The sequence below is a fragment of the Euprymna scolopes genome, chromosome 9 (assembly GCF_053919585.1).
Source record: "Euprymna scolopes isolate OS-2025 chromosome 9, ASM5391958v1, whole genome shotgun sequence".
Lineage (NCBI taxonomy): Eukaryota > Metazoa > Mollusca > Cephalopoda > Sepiida > Sepiolidae > Euprymna > Euprymna scolopes.
Genome location: NC_136490.1, coordinates 81,112,829 through 81,126,892, shown reverse-complemented (window position 1 = coordinate 81,126,892; position 14,064 = coordinate 81,112,829). Strand labels below are relative to the sequence as shown.

The 14,064-nt window shown below is 38.6% G+C and overlaps 1 protein-coding gene across 4 annotated transcripts in view; it reads left to right on the top strand.

The window, feature by feature from the left end:
- The window catches only part of LOC145284729 (regulation of nuclear pre-mRNA domain-containing protein 1B-like), a 212,071-nt gene that overhangs the window by 176,056 nt on the left and 21,951 nt on the right, over positions 1-14,064 (top strand). For all 4 annotated transcript variants that reach the window (XM_080133661.1, XM_080133663.1, XM_080133664.1 and 1 more), the window contains one exon: positions 2,730-2,899. In XM_080133661.1, coding sequence (XP_079989787.1) covers positions 2,730-2,899 — 170 coding nt within the window. The remainder of the gene's footprint in view (positions 1-2,729; positions 2,900-14,064) is intronic.

Here is a 14,064-nt window from a genome sequence, read left to right as displayed (position 1 = left end):
GCTACATCCAAGGGAGGTCACTTGCATATTGTAACAATGACTGTATATTATTTTAATGGTATTCGCCAATGAAGTTACATCCTAGGGACGTCAGTCGCATATTATAACAATGATTGTATAATTATCTAATGGTATTCGACAATGAAGCTACATCCAACGGAGGTCAGTTGCATATTATAACAATTATTGTATATTAATCTAATGTTATTCCACAATGAAGCTACATCCAAGGGAGGTTACTTGCGTATTGTAACAATGATTGCATATTATTCTAATGGTAATCGACGATGAAGTTACATCCTAGAGAAGTCACTTGCATATTATAACAATGATTGTATATTATTTTAATGGTATTCGACAATGAAGTTAGATACAAGGGAGGTCACTCGCATATTATAACAATGATTGTATATTATTCTAATGGAATTTGACAATGAAGCTACATCCAAGGGAGGTTACTTGCATATTATAACAATGCTTGTTTATAAAAACATAAACTCCCAATACTAAGAATGGCTTTCTGAATAATGTTTTTATTTCCGTATTTGGAATCAGCAGTTTAGTGATGTACAATGTTTGGGATATGGCATCTTGTCTCAATTACGATAAATATATAATTTGCATCTTTGTTTACTTGGCCTTTTGGCTAAGATCAAAGTGTAGTATCTGGGCTTAGAATTCAAGTGGTTTTATCTTTCGCCCCCCCCTCTCTATCAAAATAAGGGGGAGGTTATGCCTGGGATCTCAAGCTTTAGAGAAACAGAAGTTACTCAAAAATAAGGAGGTGCTTATGCCTGAGATTCGTATGTGTAAGTATAAGGGTGTAGTGAAACAATCGCTGATTAACTCATATTATGTCTCGCCCCTTTCCCTTCATACTCGTCTATATGTAATGTTTTTGATTGTGAAATGCATTGTTTACATTTTAAAACATAGTAAATCAATTCTCATCAGTAAAAAAGTTCAATCACTAATAATTTTATTTTCCCCTCTTCAATTTTCGTGTAAATTTGGGATTCTACGTTTTGAAATGTGATAAGTACGTTGGTACTAAGTTTTCGACTCAAAAATTAATATTTCACTCTGGGTTATAATATCAAGTTACCCTTCGAAGGCAGTTAATTTGTGTAATAGCAGCTGCCATTACAGCTTTCTGACGTCAGGTCACGTGACATTACTCAACGTTTTTTAAATTACGTAGAATTTAACGTTAAAATGTCACTTTTTTTTGGGGGGGGGGGAGCCCTCCTGCAGAAAAATGGTCAGCTAACCAACTTAGAGTGGACCTTTTGGGCCAAAAATTCAATATTTGTTGTCCAGCGGGTCAGGGCTTCAATATGATACCAAGTTTGTGAATTTTTGTTCTGTCTGTCGAAAGTTTTTTTGACACACAAACACACAAACATTTTCGCTTTTATATATATATATAGACTAGCAGGGGCTACCCAGCGATGACCGGGTGTTTTGAGGTGTGTGTGGGTTTGGGTAAATCAAAACTCCGGGTGGGGGGGGGGTAAAATAAAATAAAATGTTTTGGTAGGTGAGTATGAGGATCGAACCCAAACCCTTGAAGTAAAGTTGGAAATTAAAGTGTGAAAAAAAAATGTGCGACGTTAACCACTGGGCCATGGCGACATACAACAGAAACACGTATGAATTTATTTAAGTATTGACAGGTGGCCGCAATAAAAGTTAACTCTGCTGCTTCTATTTGACCTAATTAATGAGGTCAAATAGAAGTCACGCAGTTAACTTGGGTTTGTTTATGCAACTTTGACTGGTTTTTTCCCCCAACAGATGTTGGGGAGGGGGAAACCAGCTCCCCATTGTCCAGATTGAATAGCAATTGTCTGATATAAAAGGAGTTTGTCTCCACATTGATCAAAGCTGATTGCTTCTGGACGTTTCCCGGCACGATGCCGAGAACACCTCCATTTGAGTTTAGTTTCACTTTATTTATACTAAAACGCAGGACAAACAGGGGACAGAGCGAAATAGCACAAATCTCAAAATTCCACGTAAATAAATGTAGAGGCGACCCGCATTCCTAAATGGTAGATATTATTATCTAGGGTCTATATAAACAGTTCTAAGCGATCGTAAACCCCCACCGGGAGCTTGTGCGAAAGAATACTTTGCGAGACATACACAAAATGGTCACACACTTTTTGCCTTTTATATATATATAGATTATCATACTAATATTAATCAGTATTTTGCTTATATCACCCATCTGTAGTTTTTTTTTAAAGTTTTTAATCAATGCACTATACATTTATGATTTACAAATCTAAGTTTTGCTTTTTATGGAAACCTAATCTCATTAAATTCAGTGGGTGTTTTTAGGGGGGGGCGTTTAGAAAGTTATTAGTTTTTGAAATTAAATTAAACTTGGGAAATATTACTTAATATATTAAATATAGTAATAAGCTTGCTACATATGCAGCTTTTATTTTATCTATTTGTTGTTGGTAAATAAACACTATAATAAATGAATGAAATAGCATAATAAAGAAATGTCTATCACATCTTATATTTTGTTATAACAATTTCTTCTAATGAGTGTTATTCTTGAATATTCTTTTAAACTAATATTTGAAATTTCAGTTACAGACATGAATTCTCCATTATCATTTTTCTTTTTCAGCTATTTGGATAAGCATCAGCATCTCTTAGAATTCAATGACTTCTTTTCCTTTTTTAAAGTGCATTTTTTTGGTTTCATCCAGGTTCACCCTGGTCTGAGTCTATAGATTCTACAGCTACCACGAACCATAGTCATAACAGTAATGCAAGTACGAATAAATCTCCAACAGTAAAAAAGAAGAAACATCATGAACAAGATTTGACATTACGGCAAGAAATTGAAGCTTTAGAAGAACTTGGACAAGCACCAACCGTAAGAATGAATAAAGAATTGTTTTTTTTCTTTTTTGTTAGTTTCACTTGGTATTGTTTTTTATGTTTCAAACTGCATCCTTTAAATTATATTAAGTTCATTGGAATGGTAAGTGACTATTTAAGTGGAAGATTGAGTTTTCAAATCTGAGTGATTTCACTGTAGCAGAAAAAAATAGGAGTAACTGAAACTAACTTCCTGATGCTGTATTTTATTTACTTATTGATTTCACATTAGTGTTACATCAATAAATTAATAGGTAGCACCCTGGAAAATCTCATCAGCATGCCCTGTATTTAAGAATTCAGGTGATTGATTATCTCCCTCTCAGTATAGACCAATAAGTTTCTTGTGCATAATGAATAAGTTGCTGGAATCTGTTAAATAGAGTAGTTAACCACCTCAGCAAAAATAATCACCTTAGTGACCTGCAATATGGTTTCCATTCTGCTAGATCTACAGCAGATGTGCTTACGGTTATATCTCATAGGATTAGCGAATCTCTCAATGGAGGCTTCCTTTCTAGGGCAATTGCTCTTGACATATCAAAGGCCTTTGATATGTATGGCATAAAGGTCTACTTCACCAGATCTCCAGATATGGTATAGATGGAAATGTCTTTTCAGTTATTAAATCATTTCTTTCTGATAGTTTCATAAGACTTGTGGTTGATGGGCAGAAATCAGAAGCTTATAGGTTTAATGCTGGGTCCAACTCTCTTCCTGATCTACATCAAGCTGTAATGTTTTCTTTAGGGTAACAATTCCATCATTCTACTCTGTATAAATTGAATAAGGGTTATTTGAATCAAAAAGCTTCCAAGTTATTAAGGATTTTTAGAATAAATTGGATCTCTAAACATGTTATAAGATGTGCACCAACTTTATGTCCAAAAGCATGTGGATTTCGTATCAAAAATGTTTAAATCAACTTCTAGATGATATCTAAAATCAGTATAAAAGTCAACTTACCCTGACTTTCGGTGCAACAATCTTTGCACTTTCTTCATTAACATTTGCGTCTCCAGATGTAACTTTCTTTGCATCTCAATCTGCTAAGACGTGACGCCCACTGACATGTCATTCCCTCAAATGGCTCGGAACTTTGTGAAATTCCTTATTTCTTTCTATCTCTTGACAACACCCATACATGATCTATAATGCACAAGTTAACAAAACACACAAAAAAATCATGTTTCATTTCTTTCTTTAACTGACTTCATCTCAGAAATTACAAAAAAGCAAATCACACTTTTTTAAAATGTCGCCTCTTTTTTCTTCTTTTTACTCATTACTACTTTGTTTTTCCCCCCTAAAAACTTAATCGCTGTACATATTCACTCTCTAAACAAATACATGACTGTTGCTCTCTTTCTATTTTGTTTTTTTCTTCTCTTTTTCTTTCCTTTTTTCTTTCTTCTTTCAAAAAAAAAAATTTCTAATAGTTAATCTCTTCTCTAAATCACAATTTTAATTTCTCATTTTACTTTAAAGCTGACATATGAGGTCTCCACAGTGATTCTCTTTTCCTTTATCGAAACCCAGTTTAAATTATCTACCCCTACTTGAGGGGGGGGCATAATAATGACATGTTCTTCTTTCTATCCTTTATTTTTAAAATATTACTACTTCAGTTCTTAAAATCAACATTCATTACAGTAGACTTAATTGAGAAAACCACACTGATACCAGCACCTAAAAAAAAAAAAAAAAAATGAACAAAAACAAGCAAGGAACCCCAAAAAATATGCTTATTTATCCCTTCTTGCTACTGTTGCCTGCTTCTCTTTTTGCAACTGTTGCACCGTCGTCTTGCCCTTTATGCACTTGTAATAGCGATTTTAACTTGTAGTGATTTTTAGCTATACTGTCAAAGTTCAATTTGGATCTTTTTCCTTTTGATAATTTCTTTTGTTTCCATATTTAATTCTTTCCCACTACAAGAACTTAGACACTAACTTCTTTCTTTTCAATCATTTTTCTTTTGATATTTTTTCCACTGTCCTTATTTTTATTTTTTTTTTTCAAGAAAAACAGTTCTAGGCACTTGAAAAAATATGTTTGTGGTAACTCGTTCGTATGTTTCTCAGTAAAAATTAAAATTTTTACTTAGTATCAGAATTGTAGTTCCAGTAGCAAGTGTCTGGTTACATTCTGAAAGGTTTATCACTAGACAAGAGCGTGGCCATGGAGACTTAAGGTTAGTTCCTGCATTTAAGGACTTGAGAGAGCCTCGTTACACTGATCCCATGAAGCATGATTCCTCCCCCGACCAGATAACAATTTATGTTGCCGTGAACTTAGGCTCTGAGTAATATCCACTTCTGAACTAATAGAAATTTTGTGAAAAAAATCCCGACACCGCAGAAAAGATCCTAAGAACTGAGTTTGCATATTTTGTACATACCCATCTGACACAAACCTCAGCAACCCGATGTATTCTGACAAAACAGCATTTCTTACTGTCAAATGGTTAGTCTTGATCAGGAAGAAGCCTAAATGAAATGAGAGCACATTGAGAAGAGAATTAGTTGTTCAGATTTTCATAAAGTTTGCTTTCTCATTCAGTCGATGTACAACATCTTATTGAGCCCCCACCTTCACTCCCGAAAAAATACTTATATGGGAGAAGAACAAAACCAAGATGAAAGCAATAAACATTAACAAACCTGGGAAAAAATGGACGCAATCAAATTTGTCAAAGCTGGAATGAAGACACCGAAACAACGTAAGCAAATTATCTACTACTACATTCAGAAAGAACTAAGTATTGAATAGTGAGGTACCAAATCGATGTCTGTTGTGTGATACATATCAGGAATGAGAAGACATTTACTGGGACATGACGTTTATATAACAGCATATACAGCGACAGCGATGAGGGTGATGACTATTATTTTTTTTTTTTTTTTCCATGGAGGTCACCACTTATCAAGGCCCAGAAGCCACTCCGGAATAAGTGTTATTGTGTGTACAGTAATCAATGGGGTAGTATCGTAGTAATAGTTAGTATCAGAGATTTGGTAAAGTGTCATTACTTAAGGGGGTGGTTCATCAGGAATTTGTTCATCGGTTCATCAAGAATCTTTTAACTCAGAAGGATGATACATTATTCTGAGGAGATACAGTTAACATTTTGGAAGGGGGTTTATTATAAATTCTTTTACAAGATGAAGACAAAGGCTTACAAATATCATGAAAATATTTATTCCAGCTGGTGATGAATGGTGGGAATTCAAAGCTATATTAAATCTCTACATTGTCTTGTCTCTCTTTCTCTCCTCCTCATACTGTTCTGAACTCAACTCTCAACTCTTGCTGGAACTAACTACAAACCCTAACTTAACTGAATATATTGGATTTATCTTTCTTTGTGACATCAGAACATGCTCAAACATGTGAATGTTTTTTCATGTGGATTTTGCATATTACATGTAACTCCAACACGTTTTTGGCAACACAAAGACATTCCTTAATTTACATTGTCTGATTATCTGACCTAACTAGTTGTATAGTTTTTTCTAATATAATGGACAATTCTCTACATTCCTAGAATTGCATCTAAATAGCAATATGTATTCTTAACTTTTGATCACTGAGTTCAATTTTAGCATTTTCCTTTTATAAATATTATCTTTGATCCTGTTTACTTCTTTTCTCTAATTACCAGGATCTATCTTTGTCAATATATAACATCCCTTTCCTGAACAACTCCTCAAGGTCCTTACAACCCACTTGGCTAAGAAAGATCAGACACCATCATAAGAAGAAACTTTTTTGGTCAGCCCTTTTCCAACTGACTCCCTAATTACATTTAGAACAGAATCTCCATCCGATGTTCTTGGAATATTTCCTTTTGGAGGAAAGCTACAACTTCCTATGATCACTGTTTTTGTTTAGGCCTCTTGATTCCTTGGAGAACATAGGGCCACAATGATGCTCCTCCAATTATCCCAGTTCTGGCTGGTCCTTTTCAGTTCGGCCCATGTCATTCCATCAGCGCTGGTCTCAGTCTCAATACTTCTTGTCCATGTCTACCTCGGGCAACCAATTTTACGCTTGCCTTACGGGTTCCATTCCTAGGCTTGCCTGGTGATGTTGGATGCAGGCTTCCGCAAGGTGTGGCCAATCCAATTCCATTTTCGTTTTTGATCTCTACCTCCATTGGGGTTTGGTTGGTTTTGTCCCATAGTTGTTCATTGGAGATAATCTCTGGCCATCTGATGTTTTGGATGGTTCTGAGACATCTTTTGGTGAATGTCTGGAGTTTGCAGGTTGGTTTTGGTCACTCCTCACGTTTCTGAGCCATAGAGTAGAACCAACACATTGGTGTTGAAAATTCAGATCTTATTCCAGAATGAGTAGGGCTGTTGTTCTCCAGATTAGTCTTAAGATGCTGAAGACATGTTTGGCTTTGCTTATCTGGTGCTTAATGTCCTCATCTGTTGATAACACTGCCCAGGTACACAAACTTGTCAACCTTTCTAATGTTCTCTTGTTGTAGTTGCACTGGATCTTGCCTTCTGTTATTTAACCGCATGACCTCTATCTTCCTAATGTTGTCTTCTGCCACACAACACAGCTTCTTCTGCACATCTTGAAACCTGTGTGAAAAGAGGCTGATATCATCTGTATAGTCCAGATCCTTCTTTTTTTTTTTTTTTTTAACACAGGCATCACCACATTATCAAGGCCAAGAGGCCACTCAAGGATAAGGGTTAAAGCGTCTACAGTAGAAATTGGACAATATAGTAATCATTAGTAATGAAAATTCGGTAAATTTGATAACTTATATGGAACGGTTCATCAAGAACTTATTTACGTTAGACTTGAACACAACCATATTGTAGTCAGCCGGAAAGCAGGAAAACGGAAGACAATTCCACAGGCGTGCAGTTCTAAGAAAGAAGCTCTGTTCATGGAATCTACGTTTAGGTTTAGGCACAGATAAAAAGTGGAGGGAATTATTGATAGTGTTTTCAGCTAGACGAGTTTCTTGTGAAAGTTTGGCTAGGGGGGACCATAGACTGAAGCTCAGTCGAACACTTTCCATGAAAATAACGATACATCAGAGACAAACTCGCAACATCTCTTCTGTGAGATAGAGGTTGCAGGGAAGAGAAAAGGACATCTCCTACGAGGCTATGAAGTCTATTTTGAACTCTATCAAGGCAGGACAAGTCCTTTCTAGCAACCCCTGCCCAGATGTGGCAACAGTATTCCATCCTTGAACGTACCTGGCTCTTATATAGAAAGAGAATTGCATCAGCAGTGAGATATCTACCGGATCGATAGAAAGATCCCACCATTTTTCCAGCGGCCTTGGCAACAGATTTGATGTACGTGTTCCATTTAAGATCAGGAGTAATGGGCAAGCCCAGAAGCTTGTCAAAACTTGAGGTCTCCTGAAGACGAGAGCCATTCATTTCAATTGATGCCAGATGTGGATCAGAGTGTTGATGATGTAAAGAGAGAAGCTTGGTTTTAGATGCATTAAAAGTAACCAACAACTCCTTTCCCCATTGTACTACGTGCTCAAGATCAGAGGAGAGAGAATTGGAGAGAACTTGGTCATTTACTCTCTTAGATGGGCTACCATAAATGGTAGTGTCATCAGCAAATGATGTAAGGATGTGATTTGGAAGATCATTAATGTAGATCAGGAAGAGAGTTGGGCCCAGGATGAGCCCCTGAGGGACACCAGCATTAATACTGTGAGCTTCTGATTTTTGCCCCTCAACTACTCTTATGAACCTATCAGAAAGAAATGATTTAATAATTGAGAAGACATTTCCATCTATACCATAGCTAGAGATCTTGTGAAGTAAACCTTTATGCCATACCCTATCAAAGGCCTTAGATATGTCAAGAGCAATTGCCCTAGAAAGGTTGCCTCCGTCGAGAGATTTGCTAATCCTATGAGATATAACTGTAAGCACATCTGCTGTAGATCTAGCAGAATGGAAACCATATTGAGTGTCACTAAGAAGGTTATTTTTGTTGAGATGGTTGATTACTTCTGTATTTAACACAGATTCCGGCAACTTACTCATGACGCACAGGAGACTTATTGGCCTGTATTGAGAGGGGGATGAGCGATGACCTGAATTCTTAAATACAGGGCATACTAATGAAATTTTCCAGGGTGATGGGAAGCTATTCTCCTTAAGACGACGTTTAAACAGTTTTGTAAGTATGGGCATTAGTTCAGGTTGAAGTTTTTTGAGTACTATAATTGGAATACCGTCAGGGCCAGTTGTTTTATTGGAATCAAGGTTTTTGATTAGCTTGGCAACATCACGTACAGCTATACGTATATCACATAGTGTTTTCTGATACAGGAGGAAATATTGTGGGTTGGCGGCCTTGGTCACAAAGGGTAGAATTAGCTGCAAAGTTCTTGGCAAAGAGTTTGGCTTTGTCTGATGCTGACGAGATTACCTCAGGTCCATTGATTATAGTTGGGATAGAGCACACGCTTCTGTTCAGGATTCTGTTTGCAATTTGCCAAAACTGGTGGGAACCTAGCCGCTGCTCAGCTACTTTGGACTTGACGGATTGAGCATACAATTCTCTTGCGTTCTTTATTACTTTGTTACAATGGTTGCTGGCAGTCCTGAAAGCGGCTTTAGTTTCCATACATCTATTATGTTGGAAGCAGTGGAAAAAGTGATTTCTGTGCGCAATGGCAGCAGCACATTCTGGAGAGAACCATGGCTGGCTGTTAGGTTTTTGCTGGAACTTTTTCGAGGGTATGAAACGGTCTATACCTACAATTTACCATTCCGTCAGGTCTGATATTATAGAGGACACATCCTTTTTAAACATGGAACGCAGAGGTAGATCCGATATAAATGTACGGAAGCTATCCCAGTCAGCCTTAGTGTATCGATATACTGTACGATGGAGAGGTACGTCTGGGGACTTATTACATTTGATTTTTATCTTAATTGATACAGCAGAGTGGTCGGAAGATCCAAGAGGCGACAGAACAGAAACTGAACATAGTCTAGGGCAAGTAGGGAGAAAAGGTCTAGTAGGCTCGCATACTGGCCGTCATTGTCGGGCACACGGGTGGGTTCGTGAACAATCTGAGTGAGGTCATAGGCAATGGAGAAATCATGACAGAACCTCCCCTCATCATCGGTCTTGTTTGAGTGGGTCAACCATTCGACGTTGTGAACATTGAAGTTTCCTAATACATGAATGTTAGCTGAAGGATAAGCAGATAGGACTTAGTCAATTTTCTCAGATATGCTTCTAAAGATAGTAACTCTGCTGTTGTGGGGGCGATAGAGAGTAAATATAAATGCAACCCGGAAACACATATAGGGTAAGTCAGGATCTTCCCTGGAGATGCCCTACCACATGGAAAGCCATCTTTTATATAGGCACATATTCCATGCCCATGGCGATCTTGGGGGTCAGATTTAGAAGTTAAGTTAGAGTATCCTTTAATTGCGAACTCTTCTAGGGAAATAGCCTGTCCAATGCCAGTTTCGCTTAAAAAGAAAAGGTCTGGTTTAGTCTCCTATAATTGGGTTTCAACCTTTGGAAGGTTAGAATGTAGACCCCTGATGTTGGAGAAGGAGACATGGTAGTAGGGGTCTACGTTTGAAGTTGGAAAACAGAGTTTAATCATGTATTTTTTCTTGGATCTTGTCATGATGAAATTTTGGAATTTGTGGACTAGGTCATCAGACTTACTTAGCGCAGAACAGAGAGGGGAAACTAAGAGAGAAAAAGAAACGAAGATTTTTTTTTTGTAGCACATGATAAGGTAAAGCCATAACAATTACCCACTAATATGGCATCGAGAGGCCCCACCAGAAGCGACTGCATGGTCCAGAATCCATTCAGCAAATGGCAATACAGCAGCCCCAGTACTTTGCACCTGCTGATAGGACAGCCTCCTTAGTGGTTAATCCAAGGTTTGGGTCCCTGACTATCAGGCGGATAGCGTCAGCCCAGATAAAACGTTTACCTCCAGCACCCTTACTAGCTGTTTTGTACACCGATCCTCTGCCCCTGCCATAGGTCGTTTCATGACCCAGTCGACCACCACTAGAAATATTATCGGTGAGAGCAGGCAACCTTGATGGACGCCGGTTTGTATGGTGAAGGGTTCCATCAGTTTCGCGTCGTGGATCACTTAACAGGTGGCATTCTCATACAACACAGCTACGGCACTTTCCCTCGACACTAGCGCACAAGTGCATGTATTTGGTGACTTCAATGTCCACCACAGCAACTGGCTTGGATTTTCTACTTACAGACGCAGCTGGTACCACAACACATAACTTCTCTATATCTCATTTCCGATCACAGATGGTTACGTTTCCAACCCATTTCCCAGACCAGCAAGAACAACACGCATAGATCTGTTCCCGATGATTGTATAAGGAATGCTCACAGCCCACTTGGGAACGCAGACCATGCAGTGATAATGGTTGAAATCGCCCTAAACTCTAGAACCAAAATTGAAGAGCCATTGCTCAAAACAACGAGATATTATAAAAAGGCTGACTGGGAAGTCATCAGGGATCTCATCAGAGATGCCCCATGGTGAAATATCTTTTCACTTACTGCTGAACAGTGCGCAAATGAGACCACTGAATGGTTCAAAACGGCAATTGAAACACATGTTCACACACAGAAATTTTATAGTAAACCCCACTCCCCCCCAATGGTTTACTTCTACTTGTGCAGCTGCCATTGCATAAAGGCAGCATGCATACCACAATTTAACCAATGTAAGTCCAGTTTAAACAGACAGAAGTATATAGAAGCCAGAATAACTGTAAGAAAGAAATAGCGACAGCTGAGAGAATTTACTGAAACCACCAAAAAATGCATCAAAGCACAGAAATTAGGAATCAATGTAGTAAATAATGGGCAATCAACAATTCCCTCACTATCCAACAGTCATGAGGTTGTTTGCTCAGCAACCGCCAGTCGGTTTGCCTCCAACTCCATACTGGACCCTGCTAACCACCCCCTCCCTAACTTTCCTTTGCGGACAACCGCCACACTAGATGATCTGAAAATCACCTCTTCTCAGGTGCATGCTATCATAAAAAATCTTGACATTTCAAAAGCATGTGGACCTGATCTCATTCTGGCTGTGTTATTAAAAAAATGTTCCACCAAAGTAGCTCCAGTTCTCTCGAAAAATTACAATAAATGCCTTAATGAATCTTGCTTTCCAGACTGCTGGAAAAATGCTTCTGTGGTACAAGTTTTCAAGAATTCTGACGAAAAAACTGACCCATTAAATTATCGCCCCATTAGCCCCTTCTCACTTTTCGTCAAAATATTTGAGTCCATAACTAACCAAGCTTTGATCGACCAACAATATGAATTTAGGCAAGCCTGTTACACAGCAGATATCCTAACTGCAATCTCTGAACATATATACCATTCACTGGACAAAGCAGGGGAAGGCAGAGCGGTAGCTCTAGATATATCTAAGGATTTTTACAGGGTATGGCATGAAGGTCTTCTCAGGAAAATCAGATCATACAGTATCACTGGAAGAATACTTAACATAATTAAATCCTTCTCCGATAAGAGAAAAATCCAGGTTGTCCTTGACGGTCATACATCTAAACAATATGATATAAATGCAGGAGTGCCTCAAGGGTCTATCCTTGGGCCTCTATTATTCCTAATATTCATAAATGACCTCCCTGACAAAATTGTCTGTGAGATGGGTATATATGCTGATGACACCACGCTCTATAACAGACACGACAGGAAAACAAATCAACATATCTAAAGAAATGGCAGTTTCTACACTAAAGGGTGACCTCCGATCTGTAGTGGAATGGGGACAAAAATGGATGGTTTCAACGCTGCCAAAACTAAACTTGTTTCCTTCAATAATTACAAGAAACCTTCTCTACCACCAATAGCAATGGCCAATGACTCTTTATCTGAAAGTACATCTTTTAAACTCCTTGGCCTAACGTTCACAGGAAACGAGTTGGAACAATTACATTGAGAGTATTGCCAGGCTGCTGCGAAGAAGGTAGATTCTCTCTACCGTGCTAGAAAGCTACTAACACCCGAATGTATCCTGTACCTCTATAATGCCACCATTTGCTCATGTATGGAGTATTGTTGTCATATTTGGGCTGGTGCATCTCTTGCTCCTAGATAAAGTTCAAAAGAGTCACCAACCTGATAGGTCCTGAACTGCCATCTAAGCTTCAGCCTCTGTCCCATCGATGAAATGTGGCATCCCTCTGCGTGTTCTACAAGTACTTTAACGGTGAATGCTCTGACGAACTGCAAGTACTTGTACCCTCTCGATGTAAATACCCCCGACAAATCCGACAAGCAGCTAAATTCCACCCCTTCACAATGGAGATCCCTAGATGTAAGAGAGCCTGCTACTCCAGTAGTTTCTTCCCCAGAACCGCTAGACTTTAGAATTCCCTTCCGGGTCCCTGCTTCCCCAACTGTACTGACATGCAGAAGTTCAAGTCTAACGTGAACAGACATCTTGCTGCCCAACTCCCTACATAGTACACCTGTAGCTTATGTCCTTGATAGTAGCCCCCTACATCAAAGTGGCAACGTGCTTTGTTTGGGGTCAAAATGTAATAAAAAAATTATTTAAAAAAAACAGTTACATGATGGTGACAAACTTTGGAGGAAAGCCATAGTGATGCAGCAGTCTCCAGATGACCTCTGTATCGATGCTGTCAAATACCTTCTGGAAATTGACAAAGACTGTGTACAGATCTGCCAGTCCTGGGACTGCTCGATGATGATATGCATGGTTGCGTGTATGAGCGGTCCTGTCGGAAGCCAGCCTGTTCGTCTCGAAGTGTCTTGTCTAAGGCGATCTTCAGCCTCTCCAGAATGATTCTGCTCAGTAATTTACCTGGTATGGATAGCAGCATGATTCCTCTCCAGTTATGACAAGATGAGAGATCACCTTTCTTTTGCAGCTTTACAAGGTGTCTTCGCTTTCAGTTCATTGGTACTCGTTCTTGTTCCCAGATCTTGATGAGAAAGGCTGCAGCATCTCAGTTGAGGTCTGGATATCAGCCTTGAGTGCTTCAGGTGGTATTCCATCAGGACCTTGCCAGACGAGGGATTTTATGGCTCTAATGATCTGGGAGGGTTGGTGTTGATGTCCAGGAGCTGGGTTGGTGG